This window comes from Strix aluco, chromosome 5 (assembly GCF_031877795.1).
Source record: "Strix aluco isolate bStrAlu1 chromosome 5, bStrAlu1.hap1, whole genome shotgun sequence".
Lineage (NCBI taxonomy): Eukaryota > Metazoa > Chordata > Aves > Strigiformes > Strigidae > Strix > Strix aluco.
The window spans coordinates 34,741,496-34,766,008 of NC_133935.1; the positions used below are offsets into that span (position 1 = coordinate 34,741,496).

At 43.7% G+C, this 24,513-nt stretch overlaps 1 protein-coding gene across 1 annotated transcript in view; it reads left to right on the top strand.

Moving 5' to 3' along the window:
- The first annotated feature begins 4,358 nt into the window (after nucleotides 1-4,358).
- The window catches only part of SLC5A8 (solute carrier family 5 member 8), a 29,179-nt gene continuing 9,024 nt past the window's right edge, over nucleotides 4,359-24,513 (top strand). Inside the window, exons 1-11 of the mRNA XM_074826961.1 lie at nucleotides 4,359-4,691; nucleotides 6,803-6,868; nucleotides 10,852-10,903; nucleotides 12,477-12,544; nucleotides 13,273-13,427; nucleotides 14,788-14,928; nucleotides 18,891-19,020; nucleotides 20,521-20,609; nucleotides 21,914-22,026; nucleotides 23,829-23,896; nucleotides 24,183-24,269. Of these exons, the coding sequence (XP_074683062.1) occupies nucleotides 4,359-4,691; nucleotides 6,803-6,868; nucleotides 10,852-10,903; nucleotides 12,477-12,544; nucleotides 13,273-13,427; nucleotides 14,788-14,928; nucleotides 18,891-19,020; nucleotides 20,521-20,609; nucleotides 21,914-22,026; nucleotides 23,829-23,896; nucleotides 24,183-24,269 (1,302 nt within the window). The remainder of the gene's footprint in view (nucleotides 4,692-6,802; nucleotides 6,869-10,851; nucleotides 10,904-12,476; nucleotides 12,545-13,272; nucleotides 13,428-14,787; nucleotides 14,929-18,890; nucleotides 19,021-20,520; nucleotides 20,610-21,913; nucleotides 22,027-23,828; nucleotides 23,897-24,182; nucleotides 24,270-24,513) is intronic.

The window sequence follows — 24,513 nt, forward strand, 5'->3', positions numbered from 1 at the left end:
AGAGTTTTTCAAAATGACAAATCATAGCCAGAAAAGGCTAAACTGAGTACAAAAAAGGCCAAAAATGAGTTTTGGCAGATTTTGTTTTGAAATGGGTTTGTTTGTTTGTTTGTTTGTTTGTTTGTTTTTACCAAGGGCCAGCTATTCTCTGGCAAGGTTTCCAAAACTTTCCCTGTGTAAGCAGAAGAGAACAGAGCTCTGTCTTCCAAACCCAGTCCTGGCACTACACAGGAGTTCTGTTAAGCATGAACTGCTCTTCATCTGCAAACTCAGCTCAGCTGGTGTAGGTACACCTGAGTCCCACACAGTCTGAAATTGCACACTCAAGCAAGGACCCACTGGAAGTCCGAGAGCTCCCAAGCTGCCAGGACAAATTGCAAAGGATCTTGCAGCACTGCCGAGCAGCGTTCATTGGGCCTCCAGTGCTCTCCTACCTTACTTCCCATTGCTTTTGCCCATCACCCCATTTGCCTGCAGGCAGGAGAACCCCTCAGAGTGTATTTCCACAACTTAGTTGAGAGAAGGGGGCAGCATCTCTCCAAGTACAGGGCTTGATATATTTGTCTCTTATCTATCTATAGAAGGAAATCCGTCCCACCAATCTCTCAATGCTGTGGCCCATCCACATGAAAAGGAGCAGGGAGGGACTGTCCTTCCAAGCAATACAGACACTCCCAGTAACACTTCACAGAGGTGTCCAGTAATGGAAGTGAGTCCAATACCAGCACAAGGAAGGAACTGCTTGGACGCCATAGGGCAGTCTGGGGTTTGTTTAGGGAGATTCATGGCCTTTTTCACTTGAGTGTGCTGGAGAGATGTGAATCTTACACTTCCTGGTATTAAACACCAAATCCCACTGATGACAGTGGATCTCTGTGCTGGTTTGGGCTGGGGTAGAGTTAATTTTCTTTATAGTATCTAGTATGGGGCTAGGTTTTGGATCTGTGCTGAAAACAGTGTTGATCATACAAAGATGTTTTCATTATTGCTGAGCAGTAATTACACAGAGTCAAGGTCTTTTCTGTTCTCACAGCCCACCAGCGAGTAGGCTGGGGGCACACAAGAAGTTGGGAGGGGACACAGCCAGGACAGGTGACCCCAACTGACCAAAGGGATATCCCATTACTATATGATGTCATGCTCAGCATATAAAGATGAGGGTAGAAGAAGGAAGGGAGGGACATTCAGAGTTATGGCGTTTTGTCTTCCCAAATAAACGTTATGCGTGATGGAGCCCTGCTTTCCTGGAGATGGCTGAACACCTGCCTGCTGATGGGAAGTGGTGAATGAATTCCTTGGTTTGATTTGCTTGATTTTGCTTTACCTCTTAAACTGTCTTTATCTCAACCCCCAACTTTTCTCACTTTTACTCTTCCGATTCTCTCCACCATCCCACCAGGGGAGAGTGAGCAAGTGGCTCTGTGGGGCTTAGTTGCCAGCTGAGGTTAAACCATGACAATCACACAAAAGTAGAGCCACAGAGCCAGTGAGATGAGAGACCACATAAGACCCAATGGAGATGGGACAAGGTGCTACAACAAAACAATGACATATGCTCTCTGAATTTGGAAGACATTTAAATACCTTTGTAGCAGTGGGAAAAAGCAAACACCTGCAGTTCTGTCTCTGTTACACAGCACAAGCCCACCATGTTCCATGGAGTTGTTTGATTTTGTGTGTGAAAAATCCGTAAGAAAAACATTTAGCCTTGTTCTCCAGGTCCCTGTACTGTGATTTAGGACATGGGCATCATACAGATTTGCTGCTAGTTACCAAGACAGAAACATCTGAATGAGAGGATCCAGCCTGTCCTGCCGTATCAGTCATGATGATGTTTGAAAGACAATTTGCTCAACATTGCTGTAAAAAGAATCAAAGATGTCACCTGAAACCAGTGATGTGCATTTCCTCATAGCTGCTTGTGTTTCAGTTAAGAAACAGGATTTGTTTTCCATGTTATCACTTGCTGTGTTTACATTATGTCAAAAATGGTAAAGAAGCAGAATCAAAACTATATTAATCCCCTTTAAATGTATGTTATTGTTTGAATGGTTTGATCAATGTAATGCCTGAAAGTGTGCAAACAAGTGACACGAAGCATGGATCTCTGAGCAGCACAAGCTGTGGGTCTGGGCAGGAGGCTGTCCTTCCTGTGACAAACTGGGTCATGATTTTTGACAATATGTATTTTTGCTGGACAACACCAGTTTATTGCACTGTGTGGGAAGGTGCTGGTTTTGACTGAAGCTTTGCTGGAAGGGTTTCTCATCTTTCATGTGGTCAAAAGCCGATAGCAATTTAGGGCAAACACCTCAGATAATCAATAGCTCAATAGCCTAATTGGTAGGGGTATGGGATAATTTTCTTTCTTGCTCTTCCTCAGCAGGACATCTGGAAGCTGTTACTCATTGTGTAAGTAATTATAGAGCAATTGGGCCAGAGAGACTGACGCCCTAACCTGCTGTGGTGAGATTAGGACATGCCACTTGCACCACAGTGGCCAGCTTCTGTATATTCATGGACACTTACGCTCCCAGATGCCAGACCAACACAAGGCATGATTTCACAGCTCAATAACTCTGCCAGACTGGACTTCCACCTGCACCCCCTCCTTCCAATGTGCAGTCAGAAATATCTACAAATGGCCTGCCAAATCCAGAGCTCCCATGGAGAGAAATGTGCTCTGTGAGCTGGGTTTGTCTGTCAGATGTCTTGTCAATCATTTCTGTCTAAGATACAGAAGGCTGCTGAAAATTGTGTCTCAGATGGCTCAGATGCAGGCAGGTCAGAGCACCTTGTGCTGAACACAGAGCACTTGTAGCAAAGACCACTTCCAGCAAATCTGACTGTGGAAGAGCTGGGAGATGCTGGGCAAGAAAGAGACTTATCACCTGCCATGAAGGCACTTTCATTCTCAAACTGGTGCTGATGTGTTAGGAAATCACCTCCAGCACTTTGCCAATGTATAGTTCAAGCTGGAAATCCGCTGTGCAAAGCTACTGAGCCCTGCTGCAAGGTGTGCTGTGTGGAGCTGTGCTGCTGTCAGGCCCACCTCAGTCAGCTTTGGCATCCTTACATCTTAATCCCCCATCTGGGGTTGCTAACATGGCAAAGTGGCCAAATGCAGTATCTGCTGTGTTAGTCCCAGACGTGCTGCTAGCTATAGAAACAGGCCCGTCTCCACTGCTTGACACCCATGGCCTTGAAATCCCATAGGTCTTTTTGGTGCATTCCCCTGTGGGTAAGATACGTGAAGCTCCATCTGTGATATCCCTGTGCACTTTGACTCTTGAACCTGCGATTAGTTGAAGGGCGTTAGCAAAATTTTGGTGAGCACAGCGCAGGTAGTGGGGCTTCCCCATCACATAACTGCAGTGTTCAGCAACTCACCTTGGCAAGTCTGCTGGTACCTGTCTGATTCCATGAGTTATCTTCCTGATTGCTCAACCCATAGGAATGTATATATTAAACCATATTTTCACCTTCTTCATTTGCGGAGATGGTGCATCTGCTAATGAAGAAGGGTAAGAAGTAATGAAGGAATGTAGGGTGAATTGTCTTCACTCCAAAAGCCCGGACCGCGACCCAGGTTTGCGGTGTAACCCCGTTCAGGCCGGGCTCTGCCGTGCGGCCACCCCGCCAGCCTCGGCGCCGCAGGGCCCGGCGGCAATAGCGCGGGATGGCCCGGCCGGGGCCACGCCGCCGGGATCGCCGCCCCTTCCCGCTCCGCGGGGGCGCTCACCGCCGCGGGGAGGAGCGGGCACCTGGACCGTATAAGGCCCGCCCGCCGTCCCGGCTCTGGCACTCGCACTGCCGCTCCCGGCGCAGCCCGCGCCCGCCCCCGGGAGACACACGGGCGGAGACCTGCCCCGGCGGGGCGCACCGCACCGCACCGCACCGCACCGCACCGCGCCGCACCGCACCGCACCTGCCCCGGCGGGTCGCACCGCACCGCTCCGCTCCGCTCCGCTCCGCACCTGCCCCGGCGGGTCGCACCGCACCGCTCCGCTCCGCTCCGCTCCGCACCTGCCCCGGCGGGTCGCACCGCACCGCTCCGCTCCGCTCCGCTCCGCACCTGCCCCGGCGGGTCGCACCGCACCGCACCGCTCCGCTCCGCTCCGCACCTGCCCCGGCGGGTCGCACCGCACCGCACCGCTCCGCTCCGCTCCGCACCTGCCCCGGCGGGGCGCACCGCGCCGCTCCGCACGGGACCGCGGCACCCCGGCGGGTGCCGTCCCCATCCCCTTCCTCCTGCGCCGGCCGCCCCGTGCCGGCCCTGCGGGGGCAGCAGCCGCCCCTCTGGTTTCGGGGCAGAGCCTTGTCTCCAAGGGCGAGTCCCTGCCACACGCTCCGACAGCATGGGGCGCTTCACCGTCTGGGACTATGTGGTCTTTGCGGCCATGCTGGTGATCTCGGCCGTCATCGGGGTCTACTACGCCTTCGTGGGAGGAGGACAGAAGACATCTAAGGACTTCCTTATGGGGGGCCGCAGCATGAGCGCTCTCCCCGTCGCGCTGTCCCTCACCGCCAGCTTCATGTCAGCTGTCACCGTGCTGGGCACCCCTGCCGAGATCTACCGCTACGGTGCCATCTTCTGCATCTTCGCCATCACCTATGGCCTGGTGGTGCTGTGCAGCGCCGAGATCTTCCTGCCTGTCTTCTACAAGCTGGGCATTACCAGCACCTACGAGGTAAGGTGGAATGGAAGAAGCCTTTCCACAGCCTTCAGGGAGCTGGGGGGCTTCTCATGCCTGCTTTCTACATGTCTGCCCTCAGTCTCTTCCCCCAAATGCCCCTGCACTCTGTGCTGCCCCGTATCTCCACACTCCCAAAAGCAGGCTGCAACCTGCTCTGTCCCCAAGTCTGCCCACACTGCCTCTGCAGAGAGGAGATGCTCAGCCCTGCTGTCTTGGCTTGGGAGCTGTGCATCATGCCACATCTGTTTCCTCACTCCAGATACTCAGTTCAGCATGTGGATTAATCCTCATGCAGCTTGGATGGTGACATGTGGTTAATGATGTGTAATTAATATACCAAGAGCAGAGAGCAAGAGCATCTAACATAGGAACCAGAGTTCTCGCATCACACTCCCTCCAGATAGATTTCTAAGCTTCGGTGCAGCCACAAAAGTCCCCTCTGGCAGAGTATATATTTGTGCTGTTCCTAGAGATTTCAGGGAGACACCCTTTCCACCTGAGGCTGTTGGCACTGGTGAATGTCTTCTCCATCATGTTCATACAGGGAGGTCAGCAAGTGCTCTGTGTCTGCAAGAGTTTTACTTCCACCAAAATATGGCTGAGCTGCTCTTCAGCTCAGCATGAAAGTTAAAGCTATAGCTAAAAGTGCAGAGACATCTGAAGTGGTGGGACAATCACAGGTCGAGTCTGACTGTTTTGGGGTGAGGAAGCATCTGGTTAGGACTTTCTTCTGATTTAGAAGGTCTGTGCAACTGTTTATCTTCCTGCATGGAGATAGTTCTTAGCTGCAGATTTGGAGGTAAATTGCTGTTTTCACAGAGGACATTGTGAAAGGGGCATCGGTGAAGGTGAAAGTCCTTGGCTAGCTACTTTGGTCTTTGGCATTTTATTACACTGAATGGGGCGTTGCAGCACCGGAGGCTGAAAACAAGGTTTCTCTTGGTGCATTTAGATAAGAAATTACCAACAGAAATTTCTGGTGGCTTCCAGTGTGTTTTAAACTACTAATCTTTGGACTGTCAGTTATGATGATACTTAAAATAGGGCTCTTTTAAATAAAGACTTATGACTGGAAACTCATTGATAATCTTGGGGTTAAATCAGAGTAATGCACCTATAAAACATATATCTTCTATTTGTGGACAGAGTTCAGAGATTAAGCAACTTTTTGTGTCTGTCCGGGGGTTCAGCACTGCTTCCTTGCATGGACATGCTCACAGATCACATTTTAAATGCTCCGTTCACAAGTGAGCACTTTGAGACGCTTCAGTGTTTGTGTTGATTGAAGAGACTGGCAGGAAAAGAAGACCCCTTTTGTACAACCACGCACCCTAGAGGATTGTTAGGACAGATGGTGGAAAGAAATCTGCCCTACAGCATGACAAACTCATTCAGAGGTTGTGCTGTCCCAGGCTAGATAGAAAAGTGAGGGTTCCTGTTTTGCAGCAGGCTAGATTTCCACTTACCAGTAGAATATGGCAAGCTGCTTTGGGCAGTGCAGAAGGTGAGGTTACCATGGGAGGAAGCCGATGACCACTGAAAACCTTCTACCCTCTCCCAGCAGTTCAGCTGGACACACATAATGCCAGTTTCCAAATCGACTAAAGTTTAGGAATAGCCAAAACTTTTTCTTTCTGATTTCACAACGCCAGTGGGTTCTGTTGTTTGCTGGTATGTCATTGTGAAATTTTAGGTTGCCCTGTGCAGAGTCAAGAGTTGGACTCGATGATCCTTGTGAGGCCATTCCAACTCAGAATATTCAATGATTCTGTGGTAATACGTGCCAGTCTTTGCCAGGTCACGGTGCACAGCTCCTTGTCTATTGAGTGCCTTCAGGCAGCTGAGTAGCACCAGTTTCCATTCTGCAGACTCCGTCTATACTGAGTAGCTTACGTCTACTCCACTTGCTCATGTGTTATTACCCAGTGGTGAGGTCTGTAAAGAAATGTCAAATCAAGTTGAAAGATATTAAAGTGACTCCAAGAGTTTTGGCCATTCATGAAAATGTAAAAATGACACTTTCTGTATTGCTCATCACTTCACTCCAGTCATATCAGTAGTGCCAAGCTTCAACATAAACATTTGTTTTTTCTTCTCTTTTGCAGTATTTAGAGCTTCGATTTAATAAATACCTGCGCCTCTGTGGAACGGTCCTCTTCATTATACAAACGGCAAGTAAACCTCAAAGCTGTTCTGTGGTCCTTGTAGTGACCAGGATTCTTCAGCTTAGTGTAACTGACTGTTTTCTCTGAATGGTTGATGAGGTTACCACAGTGCATGGCTGGCTGGCAGTGGGAGAAACAAAGCTCTTTCTGCTCCAAAGCAGTGAGGTGGAGAGTGGATGCTGGGCTACCTGCCCCTTGGGTCTGTGCATTGTTGAGCACCCAGAGCAGTCACTTGGCATCAACGCCATGCCAAGAGGTGAATGACGCTTCATTGCAGGGTAGCAGTGTTAAGAGCAGTTTTTGCCTGCCTGCTGGAGAAACCTACAATGGGTTCAAAATGTAAACATGCCCCAATTATCTACAGTGGCAGTTTTCATCCTCTGGCGCATGGATTCTGGGAGTCTGACTAATTCTCAAGGGTCTGTGAAAGGTGATAAAACAAGCTGTCAGGAGCTGTCACTGCTCAAGGTTTTGCACCACCACCACTGGAAAAAACCTGGGTGTCTGCAAACTGAGAAGCAGCAAATCACTGCCTTGGGGAATGTTAAACTAAAGCAGTCCCTGAAATTATTCTTGGTGCAGTTTGCTGTATCCAGCCCATTCAGGGAGTCAGTATGAGAACACAGCTTTTAAATGTACAATGAGCATGTTCCAAATGCACCAGAAACAAAAACGTGTTCTTTTCCACAATTTTGAATGTTTTTTTGACTTTTTTTGGAATTCAAAGCAAGAATGAATATACAATCAGAAAGCTTCTCAAGTTACATGCTTGCTTTTTGCCCATATCTGTATTTTTAAGATGCACCAGGACTTACAGGGCAATCACACTTGCACCAATAAGATGGTGGTCAGTGCAGTTCTAATTACTTACTTGAACAGTGCTGCTTAGCTGGCATTTATAGATACACAAGGCCATAGGAAAAGTAGGGTGCTAGCATGTGTGAATCCTGACACTGTTTCATCAACAAATATGAAGACATCACAGTTTCATAAATTGGAATAAGCCAAGCATAATCTTTGCTTACAAAGATCAGAAAAAATTCTATACAACCTAAATAGGTTCTCAAGGAAAATGACTAAAGATCTACAAGTGTCTTTCTGTGCCAAGCGGTAACAACTTGACCTGAATAACGAAAAGAATAGTGAGGAAAGGAGACCCCCCCAGGATTTTAATGGTGTAATTTTAACTGTTCTGTGAATATTGGCATGTTTTTCATTGGCATTTAAAAGAAGAAAAAAAAAAGGATATGTAAGGATATGTGATAATACAGCCTGAAAAGCTACTGAAGTGGAAAGATTGTATCATCAGTCCTATTTTAATTTACAAAAAAATGCGATCATACTTGTGACAAATTTTAATTTCTGATGGTTCAAAGCTTCTGGCACTTGTTTGCTGCATATGAGAAAGCCACTTTCTCATGCTGAATCCCTGAATTAGCAGGCTTGGTGAGATATGGATTTGACTGATAGACTATTAGATGGATAGGGAATAGGCTGGATGGTTGCATCCGAAGAGTTTTGGTCAAGAGCTAAATGTCCTAATGGAAACCAGTAATGAGTGATGTGTACTGGGACTGATACTATTTAATACCTTCATTAGTGACATAGATAGTGGGAATGAGTTCACCCTCAGCAAGTTCATGGATGACGCCAAGCTGTGTGGGGCAGCGGATTCACTGGAGGGAAGGGATGCCATCCAGAGATACTTTTACAGGCTTGAGAGGTGTGCCCGTGTGAACCTCATGAAGTTCAACAAGGCCAAGTGCAAGGTCCTGCACCTGGATGGGACCATGCCCAATATCAGTACAGGCTGGGGGATGAACTGCTTGAGAGCAGCCTTGCAGAGGAGGACTTGGAGATACTGGTGGATGAAAAATTGGACATGAGCCGTCAATGTGAGTTTGCAGCCCAGAAAGTCAATCCTATTCTGAGCTGCATAAAAAGAAGCATGGCCAGCACATCGAGGGAGGTGATTCTCCTCTTCTACTCTGCTCTTGTGAGACCCCAGCTGGAGTACTGCATCCAGTTCTGGGATCCCCAGCACAAGAAGGACATGGGCCTGTTGGAGCGGGTCCAGAGGAGGGCCACGAAAATGATCAGAGGGCTAGAAGAAAGGCTGAGAGAGTTGGGGTTGTTTAACCTGGAAAAGAGAAGGCTGTGAGGAGACCTTATTGCGGCCTTTCAATATATAAAGGGGGCTTGTGAGAAAAGTGGAGAGAGACTTTTTACCAAGGCCTGTAGTGACACGACAAAGGGTAATGGTTTTAAACTAAAAGAGGGTAGATTTAGATTGGATATAAGGAAGAAATTTTTTGCAACGAGGGTGGTGGGACACTGGAACAGGTTGCCCAGAGAAGTTGCAGAATGCCCCATCCCTGGAAGTGTTCAAGGTCTGGTTGGGTGGGGCTTTGAGCAACCTGATTTAGTGGAGGATGTCCCTGCTCATGGCAGGGGGCATGGACTAGATGACCTTTAAAGGACTCTTCCCACCCAAGCCATTTTATGATTCTATTATTCAGCAACACATGCTGACAGTCACTGTATGGACAGCAATTCAAACATTGACTAGGCTTGACAAGTGTCAGTAGTTGGCTGTGAAGTGATGCAGCTAGTTCTGAGGAGATATTTGCCAGTGACTGGTCAGTACTGGTAGCTTTCTTGTCATACAAGCTATGTGTGAAAACCTAGGGAGGACTCATGGCACCAAGAGAAGCAAACATGCGTGACACAGGCAGGGAGTAGTGCACAGGTAGGAATAACTATGTCTCCCGTGGCCCCACCATCCTTTCTGGCATGTGCTTGTAGCAGGTGTGCAGCAAGGGGCCAGGGCAATCTGGTCACGCTGGGTAAAGCAGCCCCTCCATACTAATCTCCTCCCACAGCTGGATTACCGCTCACTCCAGTTACTTCTTAGCTCTCTCAGTGTAGCCGCTGGCCATGTGGCAGAGTTCTGCCATGGGGACTGGATTTGACCTGTTCAAAAGCCACAGCAAATAATCCAGTGGTTAGCCATTTTGCTCTGGTTTACCACCTGTGCCTGGGGCAGACTCCACACTTGTGGGAAGGGCAAAGGCTTGCTCAATGCTGGATGACGTCTGATTCTGTTGCTTTTCCATGCCCAAGTCCCACCCCTGTAAATCAGGGAGTTGGAAGAGTTCAGCCATGGAAAGCTGATGCAAGTCAGCTCAGGACCTGACTCCTGACTGTGATTTGATCCTTCGAATTGAGACCACTGACCTTCACAGAAGTCATCTGAACATTGCAAACTGTATTCCCCTGAACAATGTCACAGCTGAACTTGCCCTAGTAGTACAAGGCAGTAATAACAGTGGTAAAAAAGCAAACAGGATTTAACGATATACACAAAGAAATTATGGAGGGTATCAGTGTATGAATCCCATTGTGCCCACAAAAGTGGATGGAGTAGCTCCTTGATTTGTCTGTATGTTTACTGTATGGGGTGAAAATACAAATCTGCTGATAATCATGCATGACTTCATCTTACGGGAGTGTAATTCCTTGTAATGCTATCCATAATGACTAATGAATGCTGTATTTTTTGGTTTTACTCACGTGCATTATAGTTGCTTACTGAGAGGCATATTGATCCCAAGACTGAGAAAATAAATTATAATAGATTCCTTGGCAAACCATGTGTAAAGCTCATCAACCTCCTTTTGCTCTTGTTTCTGCCATATGATTGCAGTTTTAAAGCAATAAAAGAAGTTAATTATAAAAGCCAGGAGAAGCTGAAGAGGGATTTGGTATTTAAGAGTCCCTGGTATTTGTTTTAAGAACACGAGGCTGTGAGATTGCAATGCTGGTTAGTCTCAGACATTAGTCTTCTAACAACTGGAATTATTTCTCAACAGTTATGAATTTAGGAAATATAGACTGCATAAATGCTTGAAAAGAAATAATCTCAGAAAGCTATCACCTTTCCATGAATTTACATTTATTTTGATCTTATGACTGTTTTCTCCTTCTAGACTTTATACACTGGTATTGTCATTTATGCTCCAGCTTTAGCACTAAATCAAGGTAAGATAAGTATACTGCAACTGTTCTTCTACTGTTATAATTTTTTCTGCATATAGTACTGGTATGCTTTTTTTTGTTAATGCACACCTAAAAATACAGCTCAAGGTTTGACTGTGAAGTCTTCTAAGATTTCTGTTGATCCTGGTGTGAACTCTGATAGAAGGCCTCCCATATGTAGTCCTACTCCCTTAATCCCTACCTGTAAGGAATTTTAGAAGAGGCTTGAGGGGAAAACCTGCTCTCATTTACTCTACCTCTCATGCAATACCCTTAGGTAATGGTTACATTCAGAAAAGTTAAAAGGACTTAAGTAACTTTTGAAGGCAACGCAGAGACTAAACACACATTTAATTCCTCTGGTTAAGTGCTCTTCTTCAAGAGGAGAGTGAGGCAAAAGTTCTGTAAATACGGTTTTGGGTTGCCTGGAACTGTTTAACTTGGCCTATCGTTTTGCCAAGAAAACCAAATGAACAGCAAAGAGATCTTCAACTTAAGATGTCTGTTGTGATATTTACAAAATGAAATATTTCCATCTTCTATTTGGAAATGACTCTTTGCTTTGAAACTGAGCCACATTTATTTTTAAAGGGGAAAAAAGCTTTTATGTGGAGCCAAATGAAACTTTTAATCTGACACAATTAATTTGTCTGCTCATCAAGAAAAGGCAATAACAAAATGCAAATAAAAAATTAATCATTTTGGCTAGAATGAAAATCACAATTGTTCTGTTCATTGTGGTTTTTTTTTTTCTTATTCACTGAACAAAAAGGAAGAAAAAACCCAACACTGTCTGCATTGGTCTCCTCTGGTGTATAAGTCCTACAGGTTTTATGTCCTTGACGTTTATATTTGCCCTGCAAATACATGCTAAACCAAGCTATGACCTAGCTGGTTCCCAACAAGAAGCAATGTTTTTCATTAGTTTTGTTGCAGTGTTTCTCATCATTAGCCTGAGCTATCTGTTGGGGAGCCCCGAAGTGCCCTGCCTGGCAACACGTGAGTGTGACAAACTGGGTCTGTGACAGCCTGTATGTCAACCACAGCACAATGTGGTCTGGCATGGACATACTATCATGTTTCCCTGAAAGAAAGAATAAAAGAAAGGCTTTTAGTCTGACACATTTCTTCCAGACCATGCTTGAACCACCTTGCTTCTGTGGAGCATTCCCATGCTGTTTGCTTGCTCAAATCTCTGCCTAAGGACTCTGGGACTACCCAAGCGCTTCAAGGAAGGACATGTATTTTAAAGCTTTCCTGAGTTGGGGCCTATAAATATATTGAATGTATTGTTTGGCAGCATTCACATTAAAGTCAAATAGCTTCTTAGATCCTGAAATATATCTAAGTTTTTAGCAGTTTCCAATGTCTGTAACGACTGTTTCATTTTTAGAACTGGTTAGGGCGAATCCCTTGGTTTAGACACACTAATCTTTTTGTTGTCATTTTTACATCCTACTTTTGCATTTAACTTTTTTCTACTTTTTTTTCAACAACCAGATCAGGGTGAAAAATCGACCTTCAGTTTTTGTCCCCAATGCCTCATTCACACTGGTGCCATTTCCCTCTTTTTCAGTCACTGGCTTCGACTTGTGGGGTGCAGTGGTGGCGACCGGTGTGGTCTGCACTTTCTACTGCACACTGGTACGTGGGCCCTTTGGCTGAGAAAAATCTCTGTTCCTCTCACCATTCATATCAAATATGGAATTTTTTGAAAAGTGGCCTAATAACCAGGTTACGTCATGGGAGTACATTTCACAGTGTAACTGTAGCCACAGGGCCATATTCAGCCAGGGACTTCTCCAGATGCAAAGGTAACCACTACATGACACAAACCTTTTCTGGTTTGATACATCTGAACTTCTGTTGTGGCTGAAAGAACAGCAAAAAGCTAGATTTTCCTTCCTAAAAATTCTCCTGTTATTCTTCTAATCTAGTAGGGTTTAGTTGTGTAATTTGTCAAGCACCTGCTTACTGTAACTATAATAGTCTTGTCTGATATTGAATAGAGCCACTGATATTGAATAGAGCCACATGAACAGATTGGCCTTTAGATTAATGTTAATTGACCTAGTGTCTAGAAATTATTAAATGGAACCCCAGTGACAAATTTCTTTGTATATGTTGGATTAAATCATGTTTAGCTTTATTCACATGAATGGTATGCCTTCTGGAGTTAGTGGTACTGTATATATATGTAAGATGAGCACTGTCTGCCAGTTTATCTTTTGATACAAACTTCTGAATCATGTTATGTGATCAAGGAAATACTGGACTGAAATACATGTATGGCCAAAGTAAATTCTAGTGCACTTCAAAAAAGGGTCAGGATGCTGCCCTGTTGTACCTGATATGTGCTGTTCCTCACACAGGGTGGTCTGAAGGCAGTGGTGTGGACAGATGTTTTCCAGGTTGGAATCATGGTTGCTGGATTTTCATCTGTGATTATACGAGCTGTGGTGGTTCAGGAGGGAATTGGACGCATTGTAAACGATTCCTACTATGGAGGAAGATTGAACTTCTGGGAGTGAGTTTGTACTTGCAGATGATGTGCCTCTTTATTCCTATAAATAGAGCCCATGTGAATAACTGAAATTAAATTGCTACTGAAGGAGGGGAAGGGGAGGAGTTGTGACCCAATTTTTATACAGTTTTAAACAAGCTTATCTAGTTTGAGGGATATTTTATAGGTTTTAGACTATGCAAAATCCTGTAAAGAGAAGAACATTTTTACTTTTTCAAGTAAATGCTTTAAGGATACATTTTGGATACCAGTGATAGTGAATGGTGAATAGGAGAGGACAATTGTGTTTATACAATTTGGTATTTCAGCTACTGAACCAAAACAATTGGGAAAATAATAGTTTTTGTATAATCCAAAAAAGGGAAATGTTTTTCTTTTTCCTGAAAGAAAAATGAGAAGTAGTTTTAATAGTATTTTACTCTCCATTATTGTAACTACTCATAGCCTAAAAATTTTGCAAGGTCAAGAATATTCGTTCTGACAATGTTGGATCAAAAACCACTTTAAGTTAAAAAAAGTTATTGTACTTTTGATGAATAGGTGATTCCTCTGAGAAACTTCACCCAGTGCTATTAGTGAAAGTTTAGTGTGACAAGTATTACCATTTGTCCTTTTGTGTATATGTTCACAATATTAATTGGGTTGTTCCATGAAATTTTTCACCAAGTTCTTCAGTAAATAATTAATCCGTGGGTATTTTTTTTGTTCTCATGAACAATCATTTTTTTCAGTCTGTTTGGCTGATTTGCAGTGGTTACACTGCACTGCTTCTTCCTCTAGTCATAGAGTTCACAGATGGAAAAAGAAAAGGAATAAAGGCATGTAATAGGTGAAATAATATTACATTGATCACCAAGATGAGCATCATTTATTACTATATTAAAGTGTGGTTTAAAAAAATATTATTTTTGGCCATCTAAAATCTGTTATTCATTTAGAGCTAAACCAGCAAAATGTTTTACAGAGGCTCTGTCCACTAAGCCTGGGCGTGCAAACACACCTTTATATTGATGTTAGACTGATGTCCCTCTAGATAAGCAGGCATATTAGACTTTTTACTGGAGCATCATTTCATCACAACAGTGACAGACATCATACTGCTTTACTTAAGAGTAGTTTATAGTCAAATAAATCAGTTGAACTTCACCTTTGGACAGATCAGGATTTCAGCAGAGTTTTAAAATTTGCTTTCCATGACTTCACTTAAAGTTGGAATGTCTGAATGTTCAAAATCTGGCCAAATTAAGAGAGTTTGTATTAGAACAAGTATGGGGAAATTTTTTCTCCCAGGCTTTAAGGTCTTCTCATAATGAGAAGATTTTTAGTATTCTGAATTTGTTTTCTCTTTTCCCTCTCATTGTAGCTTTAATCCCAATCCTTTGCAAAGGCATACCTTCTGGACAATTGTTATAGGTGGGACTTTCACATGGACTGGCATATACGGGGTCAACCAGTCTCAAGTACAGAGATACATTGCATGCAAAAGCAGGTTCCACGCAAAACTGTAAGTCTGCCCCCAGTAACTCTTAATGTCTGAATTTAGCAGTGGCTGTTCTTTATAAGGGAGAATTTTTTTTAAAGGAATGTTTTTTGTCTATATAAACCGTATTTGTAAAGGGTAACAACTTCTGCTTTCTGTTTTGTGCACCAGGTAGAAGACAAATTGGCAGAATAAATACTGGTATTTGAATTACTATAATTGCTGTAACATTGAACTTTGTGCCAGAATGTTTTGCTGTGCTAGTATTCTTGCATACAAATAGCTGCATTAAGTTTATATGCAACCTAAAGACCAAATTATATAGTAGTTGTGCTGAAGCGATATCAAGACAGCATCTTGAATTGCTACTCTACTAAACCTAAATCATTGTGTGGGGATTTTGCATAAATAAAGACTTAATGATTTTTCCACACCAATGGTTATAGGCATGAGAAAATGCAGAAATGTTTTATTCAGTGATAAAATTACCGAAGAATCATATATTTTGTTTTCATAATAATCATCACTCTTTTGGGGGAATTCACTATGGAAACTGGCAGAAAGTTCAGTTTTCCTTGAATTTAAACATTTCTGATCAGCCTTTACTCTAGAATGGAGTATATTTACTAACTCTATGATCTTACCTTTATCTTTAGTATCATTCCAGTAGTTCACAACTCAAGATTTAAGAATTATTAGCAAGCTCATAAAGTCCACTTATAGGAGAAATATGTAGGTGCACATCATAACTATAGTCCTTATATAAATTCTATAATACAGTGACATACAGAGGAGTTTTATGAAGGCTTTCACTTCATAAAGTTAGCAAAATACCCACAAAATCATGCACAGTTTAGAACTGAAATATTTTGGTTATACAGGCAATAGAGAAAATCTACTTTTCAGCCATTCACACTGCAGACAGGAATGAGCTGATGCTCGTCATCAGCCACATCTCCAGCATGCAGTGACATATCTCCAACACACCACGTGGCTTCTTTGCAATCTCTGGCACGTGGCTGGGTTCCAGGTTCTCGACACTGCAGAGGCAGGAGATGCATCTCACATCTGTAATGCTGTCTGGCATGATTGCGTACAGGAAAACAGCCGCATGCCTTGTGCCAGATTTGTGTGCCAATGAGACTGTTCTTCCTGAGCACCTCCTCCACTTAGGGCTGTGCTCCTCTCTCGCAACCTCCCTACCCTCTTTGTAAGGAGGTAGCAGAGTACCCGTAGCAGAGTGTGGCCAAGGGGAATCTGGCACCGCGGCAGCTTCTGGACAGATTTTCTGAGGTGTTGCAGCAGCTTTGACCAGGGCTGGAGGCTCTGGTACTGGAAGGGTTTGGACGGTATTTGTAGCTCATACTGTATTAATGGTGGCACAGCCTTAATCAGTAGAGTCCTCTCCTGCTGGGGTGAGTGGTTGGACTCCATGGCATCTTGCTTGTGCCTCACTTGTGCTGGGTATTTCCCCTGCATGGAGAAATAATTTTGTATAATGGTTGCAGCTTGTCACAATTATAAACGCTGCCATTCTGTGGCGACTAGTTCATTTGCAAATGCAATTAGACACATCTGGCAAGTTACATTGCCATTTAACCTCTACACAAAAGTGTAAAATGTCATCAGGTCAAAGTAACAGGGTTTTGTATCCCCATGGCATTTACTGTAAGGTTTTGTAAGAGGTAGCACAATAATAAATCAGGGCTGAGAAAATAATTCTTTCGCAGATCCCAACTTGCAGTTTTTGCGAAGGCCTTTAACAGTGGCACAAGAGTAAGAATTTTCTCAGGCTTTGGGAGAGGATTCCACCCCATTCAAGAAAAGCACCAGTAGGTAGGAGCACATGCTGTCATCCTCAAACAGTAACTAAGCAAATTGAACATAATGCTCAAATATGAACGATAACAGGCACTCAGAGCAGGAGAGCTACACTTTCAGAAAAATACGGGCTACTAACCCATTTTTCTCTACTTTTCTTTCAAGGTCATCATCTGGCATGTTTCAGTGCTAAAATATAGAGCCAGCCTGAAACAAACAACTGAAAATAAGCCTTGCGCAGTCACAGTGCCTACTTCACCCAAACTCCACCCCATGTTACTCACCCAGAATTAATGGGAACACCTCCATGCCATAGTGCTACAGTTATTATGCTCCAGTGCTTATTCATAGGGTGTACCATGAGCTGGAATGTAAATCAGAAGAAGAAAAAAAGCTTTCTTTTCACTGTCAAACACTGACGCAGTTTGAAAACAAGAATTGCCGGATTCAGACAAACAATTTGTTTTGCTTCTATGTTTCTCCTGACTTTCTAATCTTTACTACAGGCTCTAGGATAATACTGCTATTATATCTGTTCAAAAGAGTTGCATTGATTTAACTCATTGGTTACATTTTGTGCTAAATTGGCTTCTGACTGCCTTATATCAAGGTAGATTATGCCAATGCAGGAGCAACTTCAGCTAAATGAATGCAAAGCATCCAACCAATAGGTAAACATCTGTAACAAACGGACTACTTCATTTTTACTAGTCTAGAGAGAAATTTAAAGTGCTGCTGGTTCTGTCTTTAGACCACTCCTAATTGCAAATAGAAAGCATAAATGCAGAGTTTCCCCTGCTATGTGTAAATCAGCTTTTATTTATATAGGGTTTTTTTAAGAGTTTACATTGTGCTTGCCAGTAATTTTTCTATGGTATAAACCTGACAGTTTAACTAGTTAATCTACGTTATGCCTTTCTGAAAATGTCCATTTCAATGCCTAACAAGGCCTATAAAGTTAGGTTTACTTCATCCTGATGTCCTCTAGAGCAGTCCAAAAGCTGGTGCCCTTAACTTCTCAGGAAGTGAAAGAACTAAAAGGCTTCCTGAAGCATTGCAAGCATATTTTCACAGAAACCAAAGGTCCTCCCAACAGAGATCTTAGCACTTGGCACAGATCCAGGGTATGTGATCTGTCAGAGAGTTAAATCACTATCTGCAGATGGTACACAGATAACTGGGAGGCAGCTGATGGAAAGGAACACTGTTTTTCAAGGCCAGCCTCCCAGTGGGTGTGTTTGCTTGAACTGACCATCCTAGGTGAGAAGAACTTTGTAACCCAGGAGTCATCAAAAGCTGAGAAACGTTTGAGAAGATCAGATAGTTAGATGGAAGGGAAAAGCCCTCATTGGGTGAGAGGAATGATTTGTTTTTCACTGCCAATAGAGGCAGTGTTGTGTGCCGCAAAAGTGGCATCAATGCCTGATGAAAACTCATTTCTACTCTCAGTGTTAGCTGAAGCTCCCATCAGGATGTGGGGAGGTGATGGGGTTATTGGACCATACTGGGCTACAAGTTGTTTAGTCACTAAAGGGGAAGCCATGGGGTCAGTGGCAAACACTGCTCTCTGGAAGCGGCAGTTGTAGGTGGCTCCAGACAGGTCCAATGTCCCAGTGCCTCACTGCTGCCTCCCACGGAGACTGTCCCAGGAGGAAATGGGGGATTTGTTGCTCTTATAAGGGCAACTCCAGCATTGTGTAAGTGCAGCACTGCAGCTCCAGAGGCAAAGGAGTGCTGGTGCTGACTAAAAGGTACCCCACGCTTTGATCTAGGGCACCCCACCTTACAAATCTGTCTGGGGCTTGTCTTTACCAAGGGGTGTGGGGCAAGGGGGGGAAAGAGCATCTCCTTGCCAGCTGCCTGCAATGTAAAACTCATGCACATGATGAAACATGGGGATTGCCATATCACTCCCATCATCTCCAGAGGAGACTTTGTCAGGGGATAGGCACTCAAACCGTACTGCCAAAACCAGAAGTGTAATTTGTATATTTAAAAACATGATCTCGCACCAGGTGAAATACTAGGAGTTGTTCCATTTCCAGCTGGCAGCCACCGACCAGAAGGTCTCCTTGGTGCTGATGCAGGTGCTTGTTCGCTTGGGCCTGGCGGGGTCTTGTGGGACATTGAGCTCTAACACGGTGCTTCTGTGCGTGTTGGTGCAGGTCCCTCTACATCAACCTGGTGGGCCTCTGGGCGATACTGGCCTGCGCGGTGCTGTGCGGCCTGGCCCTCTACTCCATCTATAAGGACTGTGACCCATGGACGGCAAAGCAGGTGTCAGCGCTCGACCAGGTAGGGCCCCAAGTTTGAGGGGAAGGTGGTGAGGGGGCATCCTTCCTCCGTAGCCATAATAGCCAGACAGAGGGGGTTCAAGAGCCACGGCACTGGTAATAATGACATGCCTGAGTTCTGTATCAGGTCAGTCTGTAGCACTGAAGGATTAAGCTGAGACTATGGTGGGAGGGAATACCCTGGAGAAAGCAGCAGACCTGTCCTGGGCACTGTTCAGTCCCAGCATCCCCCACCTGTCCCAGAGCTGCAGGTTTCAGCAGTGATGTGGAGAGTGCTCAGTCCACCCACCTCTGCAGGTATTTGGGTTTTTCACCCAAAATGGGCCTGGGAGTGCCAGCACTGCATGAAACAGTGTTTCAGATAGAAGCGAGGGGAAGAGACTGCTGCCAGGGACGTCTGAAACAGCGGTGCCTGTGTGAGTGATTGTGGGCCCAAGCGAGCTGCTTTATATCACCCAACCTAAACTGCTCTGTGCCCAGGGAGGTGAAAGCCTTTTCATATTTGAAACATAATCATGCCCAAATACACCTGGAAGAAGGTTACCAGCAGGCAGTTCTTTGCTAGTAATGGTGCATCCTTCCCTCCTTCGGAGGAGAGCTGGGCAATCAAACCGTGTTGTACTGTGCTGTGGAGAAACCACCTTGTAACCGGTGGCAGCCTCTCCCTAAATAGGCCCTGAGCAGCAGATTTACCTGAGGAACAAGACCTGAGGAACATAGACTGACCAGAGTCAGGGCCCAAGGAAATCATACAAGTCTTTTTTTTGTATGTTTATGCCTGGGATAATCATAGGCTCTGGGTAACACCCCACAGACAATAGCTGGAAAGCCAGGAAAAGAGCACAGAATACTTGAGGCAGGATCACCTGGTCTTTAAGGGTAGAATAAAATTAGATGTGGAGAACCAATGTAGAAACCTGAAGGAAATTAACTTATTCCTGTCAATCAAATTCTTTCGGTGGAAACTGGAAGCAAGGTACTAAAAAGACCAACTTGTCTGTGAACAAAAGGTTTCAAAGGAAGAAAATCTTAAATTTCCTCTTTCCAGCACTCAGATCTTGCAAAGGTCAACAAATGACACACGGTTTCCAATAAGAAAATTGTTTTCAGGTACTCTGAGGTTATTGGACTGTATCTAAAAACCTTTTTGTGGCATCAACAGCAAACATAGCATCTAATGTTGCACCCAAGCCCAACAGAGTGATGTACAGTACAGACTGCCTGCTGCCCTTCCTCTACCATTGTCACTGGAAACCAAGCCTGATGAAATGGCTATATGTTCATCTCTGTTAGGTGGTCTAAACGGACTTTGCTGTTTCTCAAGTGGATGTTTTAGGATTGGTTTTCTCTGTAGAAAACCAATAAATAATGCAAGGTGGGACATTAAGAATTAGAACAGCTGGTCAGAATGCCAGTGAGAATGCTATAACAAAAATAACACAGTGACAAAAAGAAAAATTAGGGCAAGATAGTAATATTTCTTACTCTCTGAATTTTTCAGCTAATGCCATACCTAGTGCTGGATATTCTCCATGATTTTCCAGGACTGCCAGGGCTTTTTGTGGCTAGTGCCTACAGTGGGACATTAAGGTAATTTAATAATTTGGAACCTAGTGTCTGTCTCTTTTTTTTTTTTTTGTTAGAGCTGAAGTTGCATTTATACTAAAACTTTTACATTTCATTTCTTTGTCTAACTAGCTTTTGTTCTTTAAAAAAAGCACTACAAGAACTTTGATGATGCAGCTTAAAAATCCATAGTTTTCAACAGTGGTGCTCTGAGGTCCTAAGGACTCAAAACTGTTTGGAGTTCCCTACTAGCACGTGAGGAAACAGCTAGCCACACGCCATGTATGGCACTAACAAATCCTCCTCTCTGTGTTTTTAAAGCCCCTCTGCCTTAGGAATTTTTAAGCGTTATAAATCAATGGTTACACAAAATAGCTAGAGTTTGGGAGAGTTTTATACTGCTCATCTCTAATTTTCCAGTTTCAAAGCTGCATAACTTTAAAATCATCTCCCTTTCCTCATCCTTGATCTTTAGAGTTTGTTTGCAAGAGAGTTCCTAGACTTCCAATTGTCTTGAATGAACCCCATGAAAACAACAATCCCTATATATTTTTACCGAAGGAGACAAATCAATTCCCTTCTATCTCATAGTGGGGAGTGTTTTGTTCAGCTTTCCCAAGAAGCATATTTTAGGAAACATTGCCTCTCTAGAGGAAGGCTCTAAACAATAGTAAGCAGATAAAAATGAGGAAACTTAAGAATGTGACACCAGAATAATTTTTTTGTTCTGAGTACTTGTAGCTACATAAATAGAGGGAACAGCCAGGATGTTTGAAAAGCTGGTGGCACACGGGAGCAAGGTACACATAGACACAAGATCACCTGACTGGCTTTCTGCCTCAGGAGTGCTGGTTTCTCTGACTCCATAGGGAGCCTGGAATAGTTCAGTTTGGACTAGATACCTAATTTTTAGATTAATGTAATTAGATTATCTGAATCCTCCTCTGAGAGTGCATTCAAAGCAATCAGTGACCTGCATGTAGGAATTTTACCTACCTAGATATATACTGTCTAGATCGTTTGTGAAGGTATCATGTATACCAATAGTGTTTACAGGTTAGCAACATGTAATACATATTTTCATTGTCTTCTCCAGACCTGTCTTTTCATCAAGATTTGCCTTGTCTTCACTAAGAGCAATTATTTTAAACAATTTTTGTAAGCTATTGACTGTATCACCTGGAATAATAAGTTATTTCAACCAATGCAGCAGTTAGTTTTCTGCCACTGTTCTAGAGAGTGGCAGTTTCTCTCTGCCAGTAACCCATCTGTTATCTATGATTTCAGCTTCTACGATAAAAAAAATGTATAAATCTTGCCTTCTGTAGTACAGTGTCCTCCAGCATCAATGCTCTGGCTGCTGTGACTGTTGAAGACCTCATTAGGCCGTACTTCAGATCCCTCTCTGAAAAGAAGTTGTCATGGATTTCCATGGGGATGAGTATGTCTAAGAAAATATCTTTTCCATTCTTGCTTTACTAAGTGAGGGCTTAATGCAGATCTCGCTTATGGCAGTGTAAGTCAGGAGTAAGTGCATTTACACCAATAGGACTACAGTGGTGCAATACTTGGGGGAGACGAGATGAGCTGTGTAGGTTTTACACAGAATGGGGGACAAGCTATTTCAAGTGAGCATAAGGAAAAAAATAAGCCATCTTTTTTGATCTGTAAGCAGGGAAGATGCACTGCATCTGTATTCAATATTGATTCGCAATAATAAAAAGCCAAATGTCTCAGACTGAAACACCTGTTATTTTTCTTTCATCTGTCAAAAATGAGAAGCGTAGGAAACAATTTTGTAACAAACCTTTTGAACTGAGTGATACACAAGCAATAGCATTGTGTACCAATAACATTCCAGAGAATGAGAAACTTCATGTTTTCTCTGATATACTCTTGGACTGTTAAAGGATTTCACCAGACTGCGGGTACTTCTAGGCTTGCTTTATTAACAACTCAGAGTTGGGCCATCATCTCAGTGAGTGGCAACAGCTAACAAAAAGCACCCTCTATATATATGATTCTACATAACATGCAATACAAAGAGTCTTTGGTGATTTTCCAGGAACGTTCAGGTCTCAATTCATCATCAATTTCAAAAGTCCATTATATTCCACAGTTTCAGCTAGTTCTCATCATTCCGTTCCAATTCTTCTGATGCCACTACTCACTGATGCAGTCTTCGGTCATCATGGTTACTTATCTTCTGAACTATCTTAAACTGTCAGTATTGTTCCTAGAACACTTGTGCTCTATTAATGAAACCTATAAAACAATATCTATTTATTAATTATTCCTGCTATTAATAATACCCTAAGAGAAAAGAGTTTTTCTAAAGCTTGTTCCTTTTACATGGACCCTCAGTCTGTTTAGCTCCTCCGTTTGATGTAGCTCAAAGAAGGGGGTCAGAACTATGTTGAGCAGATGGTTTAAATCTCCGCTAGTTGTACTGTCCGTGAGCAGCTGCAGGTATAGCCCAAGTATTTGCAGTAAGACCATGTGTTTGCAGTGTAGCCCAGGTGTTTGCACTATGCATGGGAAAACCACAGTCCCAACATGGTGTCATAGACCATCCCAGTGAGCACCACAGACTGGTGGCAGGTGACAAGTATTAAATATCCTCACCTGAAAGCAGCTTCTTAAACATTATTGCAAATATTTATGCCAAAGTTGTTGTTGGTGTTATCATGACTTGCCTAACATATCACATTAAACAGTGAGATTAACCTATTCCTTGTGCAGTGAAACTCAGCAGGGTGGAAAAAACAAATAAGCCAGTGTTACGGGTCCTGGGAAGAGACACTACGTCCTGGTGACCGGGGGTGTTCTTTGTCACGGTGCCAGCTCCCAGTAATCTGCTAGCATTTACTTTCTTGCTCTGAAGACTTTAGACTGAGAAGCAAAAATCATTCCCTCACAATAAGGACTATGACACAGGAGATTACATGAGAAATACGAACAATACGTGTAGTATTGCTGCTATGACTAATCCATATGGCTGCCATTTAGTAACTAATCTTTAGTAATATACAGGAAGAGGATTTTGTCAAGTTTGCATGATCTCCTCTTAATGTAAACAGAAACCTGACCTTTTGGCCAATTCAGGCTCCCTTAGAAAAAACCCAGATGCTAGCAGATTTGTTTTGAAGATGTCAGGGGCCACACTGGGTTAGACAGAAACATTTCCATTAGTGATTTTCAAACTTTGGCAGATTTACGCATCATTCTGCCTTTCCCACACAGGCCTGTTTTATGGTGGAGTCTGCATTGCTATGGCTGCGCTGGCATCTCTCCTGGGAGCCTTGTTGCAGGTATGTGTCAGGCTGCTTTTTCATGCCCGTGTTGAATGACCCAGAATGAATTATGTAAGAAAATAATTGCTAGATATCATTATGAGATTAGTTTTTATCCTTTGTTGAATACTGGACTCAAACAGCCTATGGCTTAGCCTCTGCTTTAAGCACCCATGTAACTATACCAAGTCCTGCCAGCTGAGTATGCACTAGTTAAAAAACCCCTCATAATTTCATTCTTGCAATGTTGGAGGCTTTAACATTCTTGCACAGCACCTGATGGCAGACCCTATTCCTTCCTTAGGCAGCACTCAGCATTTTTGGCATGGTTGGTGGCCCCCTTTTAGGACTGTTTGCCTTGGGAATCCTCTGCTCCTTTGCAAATGGAATCGTAAGTAGAAATTTAAAGCTCTGCTTGTTGTCCAAAATTCATTGATAATTTTGAGCATCTCCCTCCCCCTCTCCCCCCACTGATTTTATGTTGGGCAGCGAGGGAGATGTTTTTGACACTTTCCATGAAGACATTTCCCCTTGCTCCCTTTCCTCCTTATCCCAGGGAAGTGATTAATAGGACTTTATAGGAACTTGAATTTCCATCCCATGAAGAGATTTACATGACTGGAGGTGGAAAAAAA